Below are 23,527 nucleotides of genomic sequence, written 5' to 3'. Positions count from 1 at the left end.
ATCCATTGGGTATCCTTGTTGGTCTTCAGACAACAATTCTGATGGCTAAAGAACCAAATGGGACAGGCGAAAAAAAAAAAAAAAAAAAGGAAATGTCTGGACAACCTTGGTTTGAACTTCATTATTTAAAGAATATTTGGAGGTCACACAATCACCACTGTATTATTACACCTTGAGCCGCCTTAATTCTTTGTAGCACAGAATTAACAAACATTTCTCAGATTTTTGGGCCATACTGACATAAGAGCATGGCAGTTGCTGCAGATCTGCCCGGTACCAAACGACTCACGGACCGGTACCGGTCCGAGGCCCCGGGGGTTGGGGACCGCTGTTCTATGGGATTGAGGTCTGGTGACTGTGGAGGCTATTTGACAACAGCCAACTCATAGAATAGTCGCATAGAAGAAACCAGTTTCCAATGATCTAAGCTTACTGACATTAGTGCCATTATCAATCTGAAAACACTCATCAGAAGATGAGCACACTGTGCTCATATAGGGACGGACAGCAGAAATACTGTTGCATTTAAACACATCAATACGCCACACCGGCAGGCTGAACCACTGATACAAGGCTTTCATGTTGTTTATGCCTAAAGCAGTCTGGCCATTCTCCTCTGACCTGTGGCATTATTAAGACAATTTTTTTTTTTTTTTTTTTGCTTTTTTGGACCATTCTCTGTAGACTCGGGAGATGGTTGTGTAGCAAAATCCCAGTAGATCAGCAGTGTCTGAAAATACTCAGTCCAGCCCATCTGGCATCAGCAACCACATTCAAAGGCACTTACAGTAAAGCCCCCTTTTCCCCCCATTCTGATGCTCACTTTGAACTTATGCAGATCCTCCTGATCATCTCTGCTCGGCACTGAATTGCTTAAACAAAAGAACTATATATTGTCTCTGTTTTCTATTCATAAATTTATGACAGCGGTTGAAAGCTTAAACTACAGTGTGGATACTTAAATACAATTATAATGCAACAGTGTGAGCTGGTTAGCTTAACCACTGGCTCAACCCTCAATGACAAATGCATGCTCTTTGATAGTGATTGACAGACAGACCTCATGCATTTGTAATGGATTCTGTAAAGATATCATTTTTAAACGGACAGCTATAAATAAATCAGTTACCCCAAAGACACGATTAACATTTTCATCTGCGATTACCTAATCACCATCAACGAAACCGAAAATCCTCGAAATAAAATACTAACTCAATCAACATCTATACCTTAGATTTAAAATGATTTCTTTTTACCTGAAAAAGTACTTCAGTTCTTTGGGTAAACTTTAGACCAAAGTTTTTGCAAATTTTTAAGTATATTAACTTTTTAATTCTTTTAGCTTAAATAGGTACACTGTGTTTTGTGTCAGAAACATTAGCATAAATCCGTTTACAGCTGCCATCTAAACACAAAGATAACCCAAAACGAGCTTCTTGCTGTCAACTCAAATGTCAGTCTGGTCTAGTACTGTAGCTTCTTTACAAACAAAATGTCAGCATTTTATATTTGTGAGGGCTCTTTATCTTCTCTCTGTGTTTTCATGTTTCAATTGTCTGCTTACAAAGGAAGCTATCTGGAGGAAAAAGGACGCCTGTCAGTTGATATTTGGGACAAAAGAAGGTTGAACTACTCACTGAGGAGCAGATGGAGCAAGATAATCTATATTGTGTTGATCAGAGCGTGAGACATGACACTCTCGGTTTCTTGTTCTTTCTTTTAAAAAGGGCGACTTGTGGCGTTCTCACACTAGACACTAGATAGCTGCTACTACAGTCACACACATATAGTGTTGCCTCAGTAGCCACAAAGAAAACGTTTGTGAAATCTTTAGAGTTGGCAAAACTTCTGTTTTGCTTATTTAAAATAATAGTGCATTATATACATACAGTGAACCTCTGCAGTAATTACTCTGCAGTAATCTGAATGCATGGGTTGCAATGGTGCTCATCCATATAAATAAAGGCATACAAAGTCAGCTTAGAAAAAGGTTATGCTCAAGAAATACTGATGGGTATGAATTATGCCCAACGACAAACTGTTTACAGATGGAGGAAATTCAGGATGACTGCTCTCCTGAACAGTAGATGTCCTACAAAGACCATCGCTGTGAAACCTATAAAACTTGCTACAATCTTTGTTCATATGTTCATTATAAGAAAAACCCTGAATAAGAAGGGGGAAACTGCTGCTCTCTACAAAAATATTCATATACAGTGTAGAACGCTATGTCTGAAGAAGAAACATTGAAACCTAATTTCAGCATGATGTCAGGAACATCATGGAGGGGCAAGGCCATCATTTCACCAACCAAAGGTAAGCAGACTTTCGGTGATACACTGACACAAAACAGACACAAATAACTAAAAAAAAACATTCTTATTTTCCAAATTCGAGTTTTGAACTGACCAAATGCAAAAATAAAATGTTATGACAGAAGAACATTTGTCAGATGGGTGACTAACATTTACAGCCACAGTGTGTCCATTTACTGTGAATTCTTATTGTATGGTCTCTGTAAAGGATACTGAGTTCTGATGAAGTTTCAACTCTCTGCGTGGACAAGAAGATCTTCACATGCTTAATTAGCAGAGCTAGGTCATTTGCAGCTTCTTCTTTCAGCAGCCCAAGGTAAATCCCATACCTGTGAATATAAATGAAATGTATGAAACACACATCTTCAAGTGCAAACCTTTTATAGATCAGTCTTCCTTTGTTTTTTAAAGTAAGTTGGTCAAATTTCCAGGTGCTGTCAAAGTCGCACTAAATGCTCCACACATCCTCTGACCTTAACACCAGCTCAAACACCGAGAGCTTCATGGCACGGGTTTCCATTTCTGATCAGCTCCTGTATAATTCTTAATACTTTTAAGTGTCGCTGGGGTTCCTGCATTGTTAATTCTTATAGTGAACATGGCCAAAGCATCATATAATGAGGTCTGTAACATGATGCTTGTGAGCTAAAGCTTCAACCGCACCTTGTTTCATTTTTTTTCTATTCTTGGCTCTATATTATGTCAGTGAGAAGGGATATCCTTAATATAGTGTACTGAGGTACAGCCGCCACATGTGTGCTGTTCAAACCTTCTGTTTGTAAGAAGCAACCAATTGGAAGAAAACTGGTTTAATGAATGCAGAGTTAAATTTTAACAAGAATTATCTGGAACTGTGAAACATGCAAAGCTATGCTGCTAGATTTCAAGAATAAAATCCTGTTGGAATAATAGCTCTGCTTTTACTACTTTACTTCTTTATTACTTTTCATCTGTTTCATATCTCTTCTTTTATTTCCCCATCATTTTAAATTACTGAAATGAAAACCTATAAAATGAACTGTGAAAATATTAATTTAAAAAAAATGATCATTTCTCAGCATGACCATTTTTCTTTCAGTTCCCAGAATCACTCATGAAAGTCACATTGCCCAATGGGATACTTTATATCAAACTCAGAAATAAAGCAACATTGAAGTCAAGTAAATACCCCAGAGGAGTCCTCAAAACTTTATTCAAGAAGCCCAGTGCCCAGTGCAGCTCGCTTTTTGACAGGTGCGCTCACATTCCACCTGTATTGGCTTCCAGTCCATTTCAGGATCAGCTTTTCACAACCATTTTGTGCCTTTCTACTTAGCTGAAGTCTTATAGCAGTGCACTTGTGCCAAAGCCCTGAAGTCTACAGACCAACTGATCTTGGATGTTCCTTGATCCAGGCTCTAAAACAGAGGCCACACTGCCTTTTCGATGTTAGCCTCTATATTTAGGGGCAACCTGCCCAGTCACTCAGTCATTATAAAACACAATTATAAACCTATTTAATTTCTCCAGCTTTCAGTTGAGCATGATTTCCTAGTTTTTATTGTGCAAGCACGGTTGTGTTTTCATTCTTGTTTAATTTGAGGATGTTTTATGTTTTTGTTCTGTATTTTAGTGCAAATTTATTGTTGATTTAGTGAGTGTTAATTATAGTATAGCATGTACTGCACTTCGGTATTAATGTGCTGTAAAAAATAAAAACTGACTCAACTTATATATCTCACATCAGTCAGCTCTGACAATTTTCCTAATGTCTGCTAACAAAAGTGTCTCCAGCTGCTGAACTGAGAAACAAAAAAAACTTTCAGTCTTCTCCCTTTTTGACTTTTGTGCACATTTGCAGCTTTAATTCATGTTGCGAGTGGACGCCAAGGTGAATTCTAATGTTACGGCTTTGAGTTCACAAGCTTGTTGAAAAATGAAAGTGAGCTTTTACATTTTTTAGATGGCTTAAATATGCTATAGGTTAAAGCGGCAAAAGCCACCTTTTTATCTTTCTCTTGGTTTTTCCAAGTGATATTACGTTTGGGACAGCAAGACCAGATTACTGTTCATTTTTTTTAGAGTAGGTGCTAAGAATAAGCAACACCTTTGTGTACAGAGAGATAAGAAAGTGACACATACAATGAAAAGGTAGAGTGAAACAGTTGTTGTGTTTTAAACAGAGAAACCAGACCTTCAGTGATGTACTAGCTCATCCAGCTCCTAATCCATCACAATTCACAGGGTATTAACAAAGCGATAAATGTTACCTTGACCTTGAGCACAGTTTGGGTGAAGATCTGACTATTACTCTAGTAGGAGTAACAACTATTGTGAATTATCAACATAAGCTCATCAGTCCTTTGACCAGATGAGCTATAAACTTGCATATTGCTTATTCACAAACGAGTAGCTACAGAGGTTTGAGTTGGGGTAAGCAAAAGAAAACCTGTATGAGTGTATTCATTTGGTCTATAATGGAGATATAAAAGCAGACAAATTCCTTAGCAGGTGTAGAGCAAAGGATTGGTTTGATGTTTTGAAAAATGAAAGATGGAAACAGTTCATACTTAATTTGAAAGTAACAGAAAATATACTCTCACTCTTCTAAGACTTTATTTTCCTTTGACTTTGCAGTGGCAAACAGAACTGCATAGTGATGGAGTCCCATAGCGAAGAAAACTAAAGGCAGATAAAGCCATTACTTTCACTGCCAAGCGGCTTATATGTAGATTGGTTCTGTTTGCCTGTTTGTTTGTCAGCAGGATTACTCAAAAAGTAATTGAAGGTTTGGCATGAAAATTTTTACCAGTTTGGCTCATGTTAGGAGTGATTAACTTATACCCACATTAAACTGAAAAAAGAAAAAAAAAGTGAGACATCGTTTTCTTGAAAAAAATATCACAAATCAATTGGAGACTCAATTTAAGCACTGTCAGTAGGAAATGTTTAGACTTGAGGGAGTGGGATCGCTCTTTTTTAACCTCCTATGAACCGAACTCTTTCATGGCATGAATTTTTAATTTCTCTTTGCTATTTGGACTGATTGGACCTGATGAATGTAAAAACAAAGAATTATCTTTTTACCTGATTTTGCTCTACAATGGCTGGAAATCCACATCTGAGGACATTTGTTTTACATTTCGATAGAACAATGGCAGTATAATGTCCTCGTAACAGATATCAGGCCCTTATAGAGTTTAGTATTGTGCACAACCCAAAATGTGATGCCCACATTTGTTGAAGCCAGGTCATAGGAGGTTCAGGGTGGTAAGATTATGCAATTAACTTTCCGACGGCCACTTTAATGACTGAGCCTTGCTATTCTGTTAAAACCAAACCAACTTACATCTTCAACATCAGCTCTACTTTCTCTTTAGTGCTATTTCTCCAACGTCCGCATGCTTACATGCTTAACTGAGATGCTGAACACAGTAAACTTTATGCCTGCTGAACATCAGCATGCTATTATCATTGTAAGTCAAAGATGTCAGTGTTGAGCAGAAAAACACACCACTGCATTAAAAGTGGTGATGCTTGTTTTCATGTGGAGCCCAGTGATGAAGACGCGGTTATTGAAACAATTGATTAGGACCATGTCAACATTCATCAGCGCCTAATTGAAGCAAAAGTAACTGCAAAAAGATTCAAACTGAGTGAGACACAGCTTCTAGTCTTTAACTATGCTTTCCCCATCCAATATGAAATGTAACTTTCTCCTCACATTCATTGTGAATGTAGACACTACAAAATCAAAATTAAGGTACATGCACGTTAGTCCCATCGCAGTGATTTAGACTCTTTTTAAGAGATACTTTGGGGTAGTTACTTCCATGGAGCTCACAGTTGAGTAATTCTAAGACTTTACTGAAATAGTTTATACGCAGCAGGCTCTCCTTCTGCTGTAAGAAGCCTAAATAAGTAAGGGTTTATGAGCTAAAGAAAATCCCTTTACATACTTCAGACAGGTGTTGATTCCCAGCTGTTCCACAGATGATAATACGGCATTCTTCACAGTCTTCTCCTCTGCTATAAAACAGGATGAAAAAAAGATGTGGTTGTTACGAAGCAATGCATTTCAATGAGAGGGTATATAAAAGAAGGTTTGGGTGGAAAACTACCTATACATTCCTAACAGCTTATATTATTCCAATGGGAAATGGAAAAACATGACAGCATATCATGAATTGCTACTTTTTAAGACACCAGAGATGTAATGTTGTGTCTGGGTAACTTTGTAGCTGGCAGTTTTACAACAGTCGTTTGGCTTTAATTGTGATGTTTGCGAGCTATTGTGACATCAAGGTGACTTGGGTAATATCAGTAAAAGTCAGCCATGGGTAATTTAACAGCAGCATTTTGACAGTGTAGAGCAGCAGAGCAATAACTCAGGAGTTTAGGGCTGTGGCAGGGTTTTTGAAAAAAAGAAGTGAAAACTGAAGTGGGAATGCTCTTTATCTCAAGACCTTTTCTTTCTCTGTGAGTCACATGGTGAGGCTACAGCAACTGAAAATACGGGCCAGTTTTAGAGTCGTGAAAACAAAAACAGCTCCCATGCAATCAGCTCTCATGGGCTCTTACTTAGTGCCAGTATTTGTTCCAAAATCATTAAAAATATATTCGTCTTTGGAGTTGCAGTTGTCACTGCGCAGATAGAACGATAAATGAAGTAATAACAGTGGGAGGACTAACATTTTGTTTTGGAAGATGTTTCCACTGCTTCCTGGCTTTGGGGAATACCGATATTATTACATCTGTGCAAATGGATCCCCAGCTTCAGACAGTTTATGGGAGGATGATGAGAACATTTGAACAATTAATATGATGAGTATTATCCAGACACCATCAGTGGCAGGAAAAACTTCCAATTCAATTTACAGGCTAATGGTGCAGAAAAATGCACGGGAAATGATGATAACAGTAGCTGTAATCTACATATCAGAGTTATAATTCAACATTGTTGCCATCCAAATATCAAAGCTGACCAATGTGGATAAATCACAGGCCATCAAATCTTGGATTAATTGAGAAAAAATGGCTTTTGAAGAGGGCATGAATCTATGCCGGGATAGCTGGTTCTGTCATTTCTCTCACTCTTCTCTCCCTATATATTAAAATCTGTGAAAACCTCTAGCTGATGGCAATTACTGTCTAATGGAGATGAATCCTCTTCTTGTTGTATTTATTCCCTCCCTGCCCATTTCTCTCTCCTCAGCATTAAGCCACCAGAGTGTATTTTGCAGTTTTTAATAACTATAATCACAATCATTTAACAAGATACACTATGAAAGGTGGCACATCTGATTTATCTCTGAGATTAGTTATGACAATTTGTACTTCGTTTAGGTGTAGTTGTGAAGCTTATGAAGAGTAATATCATGAATCTGGAGCTCTGAGTTGATTTAGTTCCCAGACTCTGTGCAATCCCCTGTGCTTCAGAGAAATTAAAACAAAAGTAATATTAAAAATAAAGAAGCCTGAAAGTGTCAGGACTTAACGGAGTGAGAGGTAGTTATGAAACCCATTTAGAGATATGAGCATACATCATTTACGACAATATATCCAAGAATGTCTTCAGCTGTAAAAATAAAGGCAGGACCGAATTAAAAAGCTCAATTTAAAAAAAGCAAGAAAATTTTGATTAACCGTGAACTAAAAAATAATAAAAATAGAAAATAAAAAATGAATCACTGAACTCACGCTAACATGCTCAGAAATTTCCAAATATCTAAGTTTTCTGCTTTTCTAACTTTTCTAGACATCATTAGACAGAGAATGCAAAAGTCAGACACAACGGTATCAAACGTTTAACCTGACATGTCCGCGAGATTTCGGATTGCACCAGTGTGAGAACAACACAGCTAACGGTGTACATTCAGCAAGCGCGCTGCTTCCTGCCCACTCCATCCAGGCAGTGGGCTCACCTAAACCAGTATTTGCACTTGTGTGAACCTGTCTGAAGCAGGCTATTTGCCATGATAGATGTGAGGACACAGAAATGGAAAATTTCACAACCTGATTTTCTGAAACTCTAAGTTCACACGTGAAAAAGACTTTAAGAACCTCATGTTTCAAAAGCACCTCCTATATTTTAGTGCTAGAAACTAAGTACAGGGAGCCTACATCTCCTATGACTAACTGTCTGACAACCACTCAAACACTCATCAAGTCTGGGGATGGCAGCAGCACATTGGTTGTGACAGCCAGCAAATGTCAGACCGCCTACAAAGAGCACCTTTAAGCACCTTATAACTCTAATATGAACCTTACACGCAACAAGTGCTGCAGCAGGTCATTCAAACCCTGCTGCACTTGCTGGGATGTTTCTGCCGTGACATCTACCTAAAACACTGCCAGAAGAGGGAAATGCATCATGTGATTAATAACAATAATAAAAACAATTTCTTCTAACTAACCTCCATTTACAGTAACTTGCAGCATCTCAGAATGGGGGAAAGGGAATGCAATTTTGATGTTTTTCATGCAATACTTAAAAGCAGAGACTTAAAAAAGTTTGAGGATGTGGATTAAAAAATCCTTTTAAATTATTATTTTATCTGAGCAAGCATAGATCTCTGGAACATAAAAAGATGCTCCTCGTGGGATGCAGTAACCCAATTTCAACAGGAAGCTGAGATAAAGGAGATTGCTGGACAGCTGCCTTCAGGAGTCAGGGCCATGGCAGGTGATGAGATACAACTCTGAACGGTGAACTGAAAGCAGTTAACACTTGGCAAATGAGCCTGCTCTCTCCATACAATGGGAGCGTCAAGCTGGGCAGAGTGGCTTTGACTAGTCAATGCTAAACACCACTGGGCATTTTTCCATGTCACATGCAGACAATTACACACAAATGTAACCGGCAGATTGCAGAATTCAACAAGAGTCCTGACTGCTATCTGGTCTCCTTTATGGGCTGTTGTAACTGAAGCAGAAGCTGTATTTAGTCAATGTTTATACAGAACCAAGCCTTACAATGCAGAACCCATCTTAAAATATCTTCAGGCTCTTATCTGTCCAATTAATTTGAAGCATTACATAAATTAACTGAAATTTAATTTGTCATAGGTACACAAAAACTGTATCTACAGTATCACCAGTGAGAAAATATTTGCCCAAAAATACAGATTTAAGATTATTTTTACCCTGGAAGCTGTTGCCGTTACTGAATTCACCCATAGTATGTATTTTTATATAAAAATCCTGAACAGAAATCTATGCCTCTCTCTTATAATGTAACTCTGACAGATGTGAATTCCAGGTCAAAGTGTGTCAAAAACATCACAAAGTTCAAGCCTGCAATCTCTCCAAAAGAAAAGGACTTAAAAATATTAGCATCAACAATCTGACATGTAAAATGTGGGTGGACTATTTTCCACAACAGCTCTGTGTTAAAGAAATTATGCAAATAAGATTGTGACTGATCCTAAAAATGAAGTATTACAAAAATGTGAGGCAATATGAAAGAAAGAAAGCGGAAGTGCAAACAACTCTGATGTGTGTTTGTGAATTTAGATAAATAAATCATCAAAACAAAAACCCAGAATTAAGGTTCTTCATCAGTCCCCAGAGAAGTGAGGCCTTTTTGCTGACAGACACAGCACTACAGACAGATGCTGCCTTTTATTAGCTGTCTCCCTGCCACAAATGACTGTCTACTAATTCATAGATCCAAGTGAATGCTTTTACTCTCATGAATTATCTTGACAGCTTTTCTTTAGAAGCTCAGACATATTCGGGATGATGTTACTTATAAAGTCTGTCAAATTTGAACACGGTTTCAAAACTTTTTATTGCATGACACACCACGCGCATGAAGAATGTTCATTCTTATGGCAATTACAGTTAAATTCCAAACTGTACAAGTCAAACCGTCCAAATCTATACTGTAGGTTTAACCACACTCTAAATTATTTTAATTAGGTACATACACCCTTACTGCTTCAACAGGAATTTAGAGGGTAAGCGGCAGCCAGGTGCTGCTGATTAAATGTAATTGATTCACTGATCATCAGCAAGTGTGAGCACCTCTGTAAAAGCAAAGTTTTAACAGGTTGCTGATCATTCAGGTGATGCAATGCCAAAAGTGGATGTCCCAGAATTTTCACCCAAGGCCAAACTATGCTCTGAGAAAAAAAGCTCCGACTTGTTCTCTAAAAAGAACATGGCAGGACAGTTTAGGAAAAAAATGGCACGTGTTTGTTAACGTGCTTGGAAACATTCATACCCTGTGCAAAAAGCAAGTGCATGTATGACCTTAAGAGAACTGTGCATGAATGAATGCTTGCAAACCTCAATGAACAGAAGCAACATTGTAAAGAAGAATGAGTTAAAAATTCTCCATAACCATGTGAGAGACTGATGAAGTCATACAGAAAATAAGTATTTCAAAGATCATACAAGCTACTAAATCATAGGGAATCATGGGTTTTACTTCATAGAGTATAGAGCAGTCATTCTCAAACTGTGGTACGCGTACCACTGGTGGTACGTGGGCTCCCTCTACTGGTACGCGGGAAAAATGTAAACGTTTAGCTCTGCTATCACTTGAAGACAGAAAACTAAACAGTAGTGACGTTTACAGGGTTACTGAAGTTGGGCTAGCTCGTATATAATGATGTGCTATGCATTGGCTAGCTACACAGCTATAGTTAGCATAATATAAACACGCTGAAGCTGGAAGATGAACGCCAACTTTTTTCCACTCAATGGTTAGAGACAAATGCATGGCAGTATCCTGCAGACGGACCAAACTTCAGTCAGGAGAACAACTGAGATAATCCATCCACAATACGAGGTTAGTCATTAATTTACTGCTGCATGGGCTGGGCTGTAGCTACATCGTAAGGTTTTAAAAACTGAGCTTTAACAGTGGTAATAAAAACCGAGAGAGGCCGACAGTGATCACTGCCTTTTTTAGGAGCTTGTACAGATTAAACAGAACAAGATACAAAGCATTAAAACATGTTAACCCATATGGAAAAGATCTATATAAATCTTATAAAGTTTGTATCTGTCTTGTGTGAAACTTGTATGAAAAGCATATAAGTGTGAAAACAGATATAAGATCCCTTGAAAAATTATATAATGAAACTTGTATGTTTTGGATACTTACTAAAAGAATATATGAAAGTAATGAGAAAGTGGCCACTTACATGAGTAAATCATGTAAGCCTTATATGAAATAGTAAAAACTTATATGTGATTACTCATGAAAGTGGCCACTTTCATGAGTAATCACATATAAGTTTTTACTATTTCTTTTCCATATGGGAAAAACACAACAACCTTAATAAACTATTAGTTTGGGCCCGGAAACAGGGTTCATACGTCATTACTTAAAGACTGGATATCCCACCTGCTGTGAATGTTTTAATGCAGTACAGTTGTTATTATTGTCACTTGTCACATCCTGTTTATGACAGTTACAATAAATAACATTCATATAAGAAATAAAATTGTCTAGTGTAAACTGTATATGGTGTTAAATAAGCCTATACTACTGTAACTTAATGTCGGTCATAAGGGTGGTACTTCAAGAGCCACATGTTTTATGAGGTGGTACTCATTGTGAGAAGTTTGAGAACTACTGGTATAGAGCATAGAGTCCTATGAAAACTTTCTTTTTCACATGATTCTCACTCCTGGAAAACCTCAAGCTTCTACCAAGTCATTTCTTCTAAACTGCAGCTTAAAACCTTACTGTCACCGGGTAAAATATGAAGCTATTTACTCAAATAGTGCAGTGTCTTGTACCTTTATATTCTTCCATATAATCAATTTTATTTTATATATCTTCTGTTTATCTTCTATTTTAAATCCTGCATTGTTTTATACCACCTGTGTGTCCTTATATCTTTTTTTTTATGTCCCTTGAAAAGCACTTGAAATAAGCAACATGATCTTGGTTTTATATGTTGAGTAATCATTAGAGAAGACCACAGTGAAATGGTTTTCATTCACATTTTAGCAGCAGTGTGCTTTATATCTGATCACCTCCCAGTAATTTAGATTTAGCCATTCAAGACTAAAATTCAAAGGATACTTTTGGCAACACCTGGGTTGTGGGTGTATCCAAATGCTCCAAAAAGCTCTTATGTCGTCATATCTTCTGGTAATTATGAACAGACAAATTGTGCATTGTTTGTGTATTGACAAAGAGGTGGGAAAATTACTACTAGAAAATGTGTATGAAAGAAAGATTATTGATATTATGTCCTTAGAAAAACAAATAAAAAACGAAACCATAATAAACATGTCAGTGTCAGACATCAGAATATTACAAAGTTCAAAATGTTGTTCTACAATGAAATCTTGTGTTTTTACAGGTGTTCTGGGCCACAGAAAATTTCAAACAACGATTCAGAAAATCTCTTTACTGTAAAAATAATCAGCACTTGTCCGAAATTTTCTGGAGTGCAGATTAATAGCTAATGCACTGTTAATGTTATTTCAGTATTTCACACCCACTTCTTTTAAGTGCCCTTGCTGGATATAATTGAGCCACATTTAGCTAAGTAGAGGGAAATTAAATTTACTGTTAAACAATGACTGTGGTTAAAATACAACTATGATTAATGGAGTATGCATTCAGTATGGAAAGCCAAACTGTACGCTTTTGTTAAACCTGCCAAAAATAAAGCATCCATAATATTCTGACCTGCCTCTGATAATATTTTTCAGCTTTAGCAATAAAAAAAAATTACAATGCGTATTAACAGTTGCCTGCACATAATATAATAAATGTATTACAGAGGTTATAGTGCATGCTGTCATCATATGGGAAACTGGCTATTGCCATAAACAAAGCATACGCATAAAAATCAATTTGGCTGCAGAAGAAAGTCAAATGTGTTTGAGTAACACAATAATGGGTGGCAGGCCTGTGTGTTTGTGTTATTATTGCGAGACCTATGGACAGAAGTCTCCCACAGAGAAATACAAGCCTCGTTTGACTGAGCAGATTATTGAAGAAAAAAGTTTTACCATTTGATCTTTACAGACACAGCTCTCCCCACCTGCACTCCCCTATTCTGTAGTTCATGTGGCATCAGAAAGGAACAACAAGGAGCACACACACCTGCATTCACAACAAATAGCATTTTGATACCACAAAGCATTTGCCAGACTATATTGTCCATGAAATGTCCAAGATGATTTCCAGGACAAGAGACTGCGATTCACTTTCTTTTTTTTAAACCACTAAGTTCAACCTACAGAAAAAGAAAGTTTTCAAAGAACTCGATGAACTCCTGTTCATTGTTACTGCTTTCATTGGAATTAGGAGTGCAAGCAGCAGCCAGTTGCTGCTAATCAAATGCACCTGATTAAGTGTGAACACCTCTGTAAAGCAAACGTTTTGGCAGTTTGTTGGTCTAGAGCGTTCAGCTGTGTTAACACAGTGCTATGATTTTCTTGGGAGTGGATGCCAAAAACAAAATCCAAGAGACTCTAAAGGCCTCAGTTAGCATGTTAAATGTTAAAAAAAAAATTCAAAGGTCAAAAAAAGACATGCTCTCAAGCATGGTGGTGGAAAAGCCCATTTATCCATCAGATGTCTGAAATTTTGTTGTGCAACAGCAACAATGATCCAAGCACAGCAACAGTAAATCTACAATGACTGAAAAAGAAAAGAATTAAGGTTATGCAATAGACCAGTCAACGTCCAGACCCCAAACCCACTGAAATGCTTTGTTAGTTCTGCATAAAAACATGTAGCTGTTAACCTCAATCAACCTAAAGCAATGTCGTAAAGAAGAATCGGCCAAAATGTCTCCACAACAATTGATATTGTACCTCCCCACCCTTCTATTCATGTACAGGCAAGGAATACGGCAGGGGAGCAGCAGCGAGAGCCAGCACAGACAGTAGCAATGACAGGGTCATGCAGAGAATAAAAAGGAGGAGCAGACATGGAGGTGCACTTCAGACTGGCTTGTAGATGCACAACAACTGTGGGTTGATTAAGCAGCTTAAATAGTGAACCCTATATGAGACTTGGCCGAATATTCAACAATGGGTATCAGCAAAACCATCAGCTGATCTGCTGGGAATCACTGACTTAGTGGCCTGTCTGAACTAATTGCATCTTAATTAAAACCTCTAACCCGTGCAAAACAATGGCCGAGTGAGTTTAAAAAAAACAAAACACATAAACAACAATGCTGAACAATGCAAATCAGAAATGTGGTAAATCTGCTTCCGTAATGAACAGCTGCTTGTTTTTAATTTATATTGAGTGTGTGAGCCATTCATGCTTTTTCCCCACACCCTAATTTCTATAGAACTGGACCTCTGTTTAATTTTAAATTGCTGAGTCTTGGAGTCTTTCTGAGTCTTTCTCTGCACTTGTTTCGAGTGCTTGAACAAATGACACACTATTATAATTATACCAATGTTTACTAAGTGCCAGATGATTGCATTATTTCAGCAGAGCCATACAGTCACTGATGAAATTCAAACTGATATCCTTCCACCAATTAGTATGGTAAATATGATGTTAAACTTAGTACAACTTTGCAATGCGTCTTTGAGGTGAAGGTCATGAATGACCTATGATTTGACTTAACTTGATTTTATAAAAAACATGTAAACTGGAACAAATAAATATGCTAATTGGACACTTATTGCACATTACCTTTAGGGACTTTCTAGGTAGAAAGATGTTGCGGCATTTAGTTATTAGCATTATGCCTTTTTGACTGCTATCAGTCAGCTTGTTTAGCCTACTGGCTACTAAATACTCCAACCTGCTAAGATCATTCACTCATTCGATCTGAGACACATAACACATTTTAGCATGTGGTGGAAAAAGCTGCTCTCAAGGGCAGAAAGAATTGTTTCCAGGGATCTCTATTTTTATCCTGCCTTCCAGCTTGGGGTGCAGGATCCTTTGTGTAATCCATGCTTACATGTGTATTTTACACACAGACAATGTGAAAAATACAACACATTGCTATGGATTAGTACTGAAAGTGCTAATTGCACTAACAAATTTAGATGAAAAAATAACACCAACTAAATAGGCATAAGCATGTCTGTTAACAAAAAACCCCAACGCTTTAGCCAACTGGGGTTTTTCAACTACCTCAGGGACAAAGCTTTACCAAAATCTTCCAACTCAGACCCTGTGACAAGTGGAAAATTTGGAGTTTCTTAAAATATAATATTTAGTCTATTCTATCTCTAAACTGTTTTATTTACACTTACTCTACACTCCTCCTATCATGAAAACCACGTTTTTATGCCTGACATACTACAGTACTACACTCCCACCAGATGAGCTCATGCAGCCTGTCACGAACCGGGACATACAACCATGACAAAACAGGAGATGCACACACAAATGCCAATTAAAAAGACTATTTATTTTAAATTAAAGAAACAAGAGAAAAACCTAAACTAACCATGTGTACAGTCAATGGCTGTGGCTTAAGTGAGTGCATGCTTGAAGAGACTGTGTACACAATGCTGTTTAGTGCAAAAACCCAAACTATAATCCAGAATGTTTCTCAGGGAGGAGAGCCACTACACAGTTGGGTTCTGAGGGCCTTTATAGTGCACTGATGAGCCCAGGTATTGCCAGTGCCACTGATGGAAATGAGCCACAGCAGCTCTCCAGCACCTACAAATGAGACCTGCCCACACCAACAAGCAAGAAGGGTGACCAGGTGGCGAGCATCGCCACACTTTCCAATCCAATAAACTACCATTGCAGTTAGTAGTAAGTGGTTGATTAGTGCGGCAACAACAAAAACACACTGAATGTCTTTTTAAAATACACAAAATGTCTTATTTTACATTCTATCGAAGTTCCTGCTGGAAAGTGCTGTACTGTACAAGATGCTTCCCTCACCGCAAACTCAGGTTTACTGCTGGATAAATTTTATTTCCACATTAGTTAACTCAACAACCAAGACAGAGCACTGATAGGTTTCCTCATCTCTCCACCCAAGTGTTTTAGAGACAATATGTGCACTGGTCTAATGATGTTTATGACTCCCAGAGTAGACATACAATCTCATCATCATTTAAAACTTAATAGCCAATGCGTGTGTGTTTTCTTTAGTTGAACAATCAGATCTTGGTCTTTTGTAACCAGTCATGACAAAAAAGGGACGTCTTTTTTGCCATGTCTGGTCACAAAAGACCAAGATGGTGCTTTTATACCGTCTATACACAGTTGTTATCACCAGCTTTGGTTCCTATCCTCAGGGCTAGTTTAATCGCCAGGGTTCAGTTCACCAAGACTATTAACAAACCAGATCTCCACATTGAAGCACAAGCAGGCTTCAGTTCAGCTGACTGAGCCAACAGGCCCTTTCAGAAGCGACTGGAGTAGAAGGCAATAACAACCCACAACAGAAAACAAAGTGTCAAGTTCAAACTTACATGAAATACACTGCACTAAAGGTGTTAATTAGGTGTTAAAACATTTATACACAGTGTGTACTGTATATGCTTTGGAGTGTAACCAACATTTACCTTTACATAATTTTCATAACCCAGAAATAAAGTAAACAGAGCAGAGCACAGAGGTTCGGTACGTCTGTCTTCACTGATCCACAAAGTGCCCTTTAGTTATTTTCCTTGACTAAACTGTAAGAATGGAGGGTTGGGGGGGTATTGCTCTTCTTACTGACCTTTGTACGGAGCTGGAGAGAAGAAGCACTCTGAAGCAGAATTGGATAGATGGGCTACAACTTTCTCCAGAAGGTCAGCCAGCACTGAGGAGAAAAATCAGGCACATAAAAAATCATAAGATAGCAGGTCTGCATTAACTATTGCGTTCAAAGGAAATCCAATTTAAACAGTCAAATGTCAGCTTTCAACTATTTTTAGATTGTTGGTTCCATCCTGTTTTCTACGCTATTAAGCAGCTGCAAGTGGATTGGACAGATACTTTCCATGTAAGACGTACAGTGTGCTCAGCTGGCATAAAGTCATTAGCATTATAAATACTAATAAAAGATAATATATATAATAGAAGTTTAAAAACAAACCTGCTTCACTTCTAGGATAAGGATGTCTCTGACAAAGTAAATTATAGCTCAGCGAAAAAATTACATGCACTGTAATACAACACAAAAAATGTACATCTTGTATCAACTGTGGATTCACTGGCCCCGACTGTCACTCAGTAAACTGTGTCAGCATGGCTTTTAGTGTCACTTAACACGTCTGCGCAAAGAACCACCCACAGTCACTGAAGATCTAATTGTGGAAATAAGAGAGGAAGAGCGTGGTGAGGTAGGAAGAAACAGTAAATAAAGACGATACAAAACCAACCTTCTACAGGCCAAAGAGTTTAACCTATTGTTTTAACTCATAGTAGGCCAAATGAATAGACTGGTTTGTTTTAGTCTGTTTTGTGGCCAAAGAACTCCTGTCTTTTCAATGCGCTTTGTGCTGGCACACCACAGCACACATCACAGTTCAGGCGTTTTCTGCCAAATGCTCAGCCTCAGATGCCTCAGGATGTTACAGTAGAAGTCTGCATTTACAGGCTGACCCAGAGGGACAAATGCATGGTGCACAACCTTGTGAAAGTCAAAGATTAGTATGCACCACATTGCTGATCTGATGTGCCAACTTTGACATTGTAAACTCCTGTTCGATCCAAAACTCACCACCAGTCATGACCCTTGCCATGAAGTCAAGTCAGTTTGAAAGCTGATGCTCTGCGTAGGTTTGCCATCCGAGGTGAACGTGCATGTGCAGAAATGCAAGCAGTCAAAGATTGGGCTAAAGCATTGGAAGTCATCCAGAGGTGCACAGGACCATAACCTTGTAGAGGATGTTGACCAAATTCGAATCAAATAGAGTTTTTACACCTCAGCCATAAAAGGCAGTTGGGCAGGTGGGCGGTGTGGACAAGCAAGTTTATGAATATGAGAACGTTCACAAACTTTTTATGTTAACAATAATGATAAAATTCAAATCTCAGTGATCTCAACCTCAAGGTCAAGGTCAGAGGTCAAGTTTTCTGAAAATCTTGTGAATGTGATAACTTGAGAACACAGTCACCTAGAATTTTTACATTCATACCATGGGTACATCTACTTAAAGTCTTGGAAGAGTTCAAACTCCAGTCTCTTTGACCACAAGGTCAGAGTTCAAGTTTTCTGAAAATCTAATGAATGTGATAACTCGACAATGAGGCGATGTAGGATTTTCCATATTGATACCATAGGTTCAATTACTTAAAAGGAGGAGTTGAAATCTCAAAACCTCAAGGTCAGAGGTCAAGTGTTCTAAAAAAATTCTGTGAATAAGATGACTTGAAAACAAGTCGACATGTATACATGTATCTAATAGCAGCTGAGGGGTAGCACTAGCAGCTGCCACTATTTTTGTTTCTGGATTCAATGGATTTGGGAAAGTAGGTATTATAGCTTCCTTGAAATTCCTGGATGGATTCTAGTCCCTTGGGCTGTTGTCTGCTGCTGTGTGAAGTTTGTTTGATTGGATGGCTCATATTTCACACTAGCTACCTTTGATTAACATTTTTCCACCTACTGTCCATTCTTTTCCTGTTTGTGTCCTGGTATAAAATACTTTTTTTTTACCTTTTTTGAAGCATGTTTTTGTTATACTACTAAATATGTGAACTAAGTGTAAGGTGTTTTGTAAACACAGTGGCACAGCCTTCCAATCATTTCACAAGCTGCCAATTCAGAGAAGACTAAAAGGGCTAATCAAACCTATTCACTCCACAGCTCAGTAACTCTGAGCACGAGTGAATGCATTTCATTGATATGCTGCTGAGGAAAACCAATTAGGGAATTGATAAGCTGACAAGATAGTAAGGTATTGAACGTGAAACAGTTCTAATTGTAAGTGTTTCAACCAAGAGATAGCATAATCAATATCATCATCCAGCTGAATAGAAGCTTGTCAAAGACAAGTGATAATCACAGTGTCTTCATATTCAGAAATAGACGCAAGTAATTGTTGAATAAACTTCCCAGGAAATCAGTTTCCTTTAGTAGTCAGTTCATAAAAGATAAAACATTTCCTTCACTGAATGTTTCTCAAGAAGTGAAATACCAGGTTGTACGTGGTTAATGATGTGACACATGAAATAGCACTTCGACAGCAAAGACAAGCCTAAATGATAATAAATCTTGATCGTGGTCTTCCAGTGAAAAGCCTCAAATGAGCTGTGGAGTAGTTGCTTTTACAGGCTTCAACAGTGTACTGATGAAAGGAGGCAATCACTGTGCAGTACATGCATTAATGACAAGATTGTCAGCCCTCCTTCATTTGAATATATTTTTGTCTTCGTTGAATCACAGCTATTTGCTCCTACATAGGAAAAGTAGGCGTAGGTGCAATTTCACAGTGGCTGTCAACGACATTGATGATGAGTCTTAAAAGGTTCATGGACATCAGGTTTATGTAATCTTGGTGAGGAAAAGTGTGAAGTGCACCTGAATTTCAATAAAAGCAATCAGGAGAAAAGGAGGCTAAATTTAAAAAAAAACAACAACCTGAAAACCTTCAGATTGTGTCATCTGGATTTTTTGTTCTTTTCACTATTAATATATTTAGCATATATTACACCCATCAAGTCAATAAGAAAGATTATTTATTTGACCTTGTGCATCCAACACACAGAGGTGGTCTCCCTCCTGAATCTGGATCATCAATGTTTATGTAGTCATATTTTCATAGGACTGCAGTCCTGTGAAAAACTAAGTCCACCCCATGATTCACCAGCTTGTAAAAACACCTTTAGCAGCAATAACATGAAATAATTGTTTTCTGTGTGACTTTATCAGTCACATGGACATTATTGTGCAGGAACTTTGAGCCAGTGTTTCTTACAGCTTTGCTCCACTTCATTGAGGTTTACAGGCATTCTTTAATGTGCAGAGATCAATCCACAGCATTTCCATAAGGTTAAGATCTGGACTTTGACTTGGCCTGTGCAACACCTTGCTTCTTTTCTTTTTTGGCCACTCTGTTGTAGATTTGCTGCTGTGCTTGGGATGATTATCCAATTGCATGACTCAGTTTCAGCTGTTGAAGAAAGCGCCTAAGATTTGACTCCAGAATACTCTGATACACTGAGTTTATGGTCGTTTCAATGACTGCAAGTTTCCCAAGTCGTGTGGCAGCAAAATAAGCCTAAATCATTGCCCCTCCACCACCAGGTGGTATGATAAGTTTGTGCTGATATGCAACAAAACATCTCTACTCTGGTGTTAACTGTCCAAAGGACATTGTTACAGAAGCCTTGTGGTTTGCTCAAATATAACTCGTAACACTAAGTCGTACTGTCAAGGTCTTTTTAGAGGGAAGAGGCAACCGTTCTAAATAAGCCATACTTGTTCTTTTTCCAGTTGTACTGTCACGAACTTTAATATTCATGATCCTGCTACAGTAAATGAGGCCTGTAGGTTCTTAGATGTCCCTCTCACTCTTTTTTCTTTTTTCTGAGCATTTTGTAGTGATCCCTGTAGTGATCTCGTACGTGTCAGGAGCAGTGTTGGTCAAGTTACTTGAAAAAAGTAATCAGTAACTAATTACTGATTACTTCCCCAAAAAAGTAATCCCGTTACTTTACTGATTACTTATTTTCAAAAGTAATTAGTTACTTAGTTACTTTTTAAAAACACGATTTACAACCTGAAGAGGTGATAAAGCGATAGATCTTTCAGCCCAATTCTACTTTTTCTACATAATCCATCATACAAAATGTAATCAAATGGAAAAGTCTCTTTTTTTTAACTTAACTTGCTTTATCAGTTTTAATCTTTTAACTTTATGCATCAAGCAAAAATTTAATTATATGCAACATTCTCTGACTTGAATAAATTAGTTTAACATTTAAACCTATTTTCTACACATTCCAGCACATAAAATAAAATATTTTTTGTGTTTACACTCACTCTTTCAAATAGATGCAAGTAAAACACAGCAGAAAATAAATAAAGTCAAAGACTCAGAATCTCCCATTACGTCATGGCGCACTCAGTGCTTGCTTGGAAGTTTAGGGGTTTTTTTCGCTGTAAAAAGTTTTCTTCCCACGCACAACGGACGCTAATGTTTTTGTCACTTTTTATGGAATCAAACTCAAAGTAAGGTCAGTACTTCCACGCTTTAAACGCTGCATGCTCATACTCTCTCCGCACTCGATATATGATCACTGTCACTGTCATGAGACATTCTCGCAAAAAAATCACGGTTTTAGTAACGCAGTAACGCAGAATTCCTACGGGAAAGTAACGGTAATCTAATTACCAATTTTGCAATAGTAATCCCTTACTTGTAACTCGTTACTTGAAAAAAGTAATCAGATTACAGTAACGCGTTACAAGTAACGCGTTACTCCCCATCTCTGGTCAGGAGTATCGGAACAGTTGAGACGCATTTTTTCTAAACACCAGGTCTCTGTGGCTTTTAAACCCCAAAACACACTGCGCCAAAAATTGGTCCACCCCAAGGATTGGGTCCCCCGACACAAACAGAGTAACATAGTGCACGCTGTTAAGTGCCAGGAGGATTGCCAGGATTTATACATCGGGGAAACCAAACAACCTCTGGCGGAGCGGACGGCACAACACAGAAGAGCTACCTCGTCTCGCCAGGACTCTGCAGTCTATTTACACCTACAGGCCAGTGGACACTCTTTCAATGATGAGGATGTACACATCCTGGACAGGGAGGAACACTGGTTTGAACGCGGAGTCAAGGAGGCCATTTACGTGAAAAGGGAAAGACCATCTCTGAATCGAGGAGGGGGCCTAAAGGTACATCTTTCACCATCTTACAATGCTGTGATTGCAGCCATTCCCCAACTCTCTGTGAATGGTACTCATGGCCATTGATCAATGGTTGTTGATCAATGGTCATGAGAATTTGCATAATTATAATGAAGGAACTGACCTCCCAGGCCTTTGTTCGTTCAGTGGGCTGGTTTCAGTCATTATGCAAATGTACTGTTTATAAGGTTGGGGAAACCTGCAGTCAGCTGAGACTGAAGAAGTCACTTGGATGAGTGACGAAACGTTTCTCCCACTGAAAACGCTACGTCCAGATGAACAGAATCAACTTTTGGAGATTTTCTGAGCATTGTTCAGACCACATTTCTAGAGTGGGTCTGACCTTGGGGTGAATTTGCTGGAACATAAACATGCTAACTAAATGCTTCAGACCAGTAAACTGCCCAAATTTCTGCTTTTAGTGAGGTGTTTAGACTTGTTGATGATCAGCTAATCAAGTGAAATCTGATTAACAGTGTCAGATTGCTGAAGAGTCCTGTAAAAAAGTCTTACACACCAGTAAGAAAAAACAAAGGATAAAAATGATTTTAAAGTAAATTAACACAGTTAAACTGTTTGTTCATACTTGTTTGCTTTTGCTTCGATTTACCATCATCTCTTTCCTTTGTTTCTTAATTTTTCATCCTCTCGCTACGATATCAAGGGATATGCGAAGCTCACCGCCAATCCTTACAGCAGTTTCTCCAAACTGCCACCTCTGGCTTAGCTCAGTGCTTCATTATCAATCAACATTTTTCATTTGCATTGGGGGTTGAGCTCCTTGCTAGTGGATGTACATTTAACTCTTTTCCTTCTAAAGACATCATGTGACAAGACCTCTAATATCAATCCGAGGGAGATAGTTAAATAAAGGTGTTTTTTATTATATAGAGTCAAAGAATCCTTAAAAAAAAACGACTATAGAAGAATTCTTAAACACTAAAGATGCTGTCCTGTCCCTGCTCCAAAAATACTCTGATAATGAAGCTATAAACATGTACAAGCACAATCTACAGGGAAAAAGTCCCTTTAAACCTTATTTTGGGCAAAGTCACCAAACCTTTGAAGTATTTTTGTTATTAGATTTGACTCTTGATTCTATACATGGAGCTTTAGTCATGTCCCAGTGACCAGTGAAATTAGTTTTAGCTCTCCCATTTATATAGCTACTGAATTCAGAATAACTGCATCACACAGATGCAGAACAGTGGAAAGAGGATAACACTTTTATTTTATTTAAATAATTCCTTAGATCAGGATGGTGGTCTCTTGGTGGTGTTACTAATTACTTGTGTTATTTACAGTCACTTAATCACTCTGTCAGTCAAGCAAATATGTTACTATAAAACAGCAAACACCAAATCTAGTCACTTCTTTAGTCTTAGTTGAATTCGATTTATCTATGAAGCCTTTCAGGAGGCTTAAAATGTTCTTGCCCAAACTATCCTTGGCATTAACGAAACA

General features: G+C 38.0%; 1 protein-coding gene across 5 annotated transcripts in view; it reads right to left on the bottom strand.

Annotated features, from left to right (window-relative positions):
* tbc1d32 (TBC1 domain family, member 32) overlaps positions 1 to 23,527 on the bottom strand; it is a 103,489-nt gene that overhangs the window by 35,875 nt on the left and 44,087 nt on the right. For 4 of the 5 annotated variants that reach the window (XM_080881826.1, XM_080881830.1, XM_080881827.1 and 1 more), the window contains 3 exons: positions 16,937 to 17,020; positions 6,254 to 6,323; positions 2,529 to 2,644 (listed from right to left, as the gene is read on the bottom strand). In XM_080881826.1, coding sequence (XP_080737952.1) covers positions 2,529 to 2,644; positions 6,254 to 6,323; positions 16,937 to 17,020 — 270 coding nt within the window. The remainder of the gene's footprint in view (positions 1 to 2,528; positions 2,645 to 6,253; positions 6,324 to 16,936; positions 17,021 to 23,527) is intronic. The other variant, XM_080881829.1, reaches the window with a different exon arrangement.

Source organism: Rhamphochromis sp. 'chilingali', assembly GCF_963969265.1.
Source record: "Rhamphochromis sp. 'chilingali' genome assembly, chromosome: 5".
Lineage (NCBI taxonomy): Eukaryota > Metazoa > Chordata > Actinopteri > Cichliformes > Cichlidae > Rhamphochromis > Rhamphochromis sp. 'chilingali'.
Note: the sequence above shows the minus strand (reverse complement) of the source record. Positions and strands in the feature narration are given on the sequence as shown.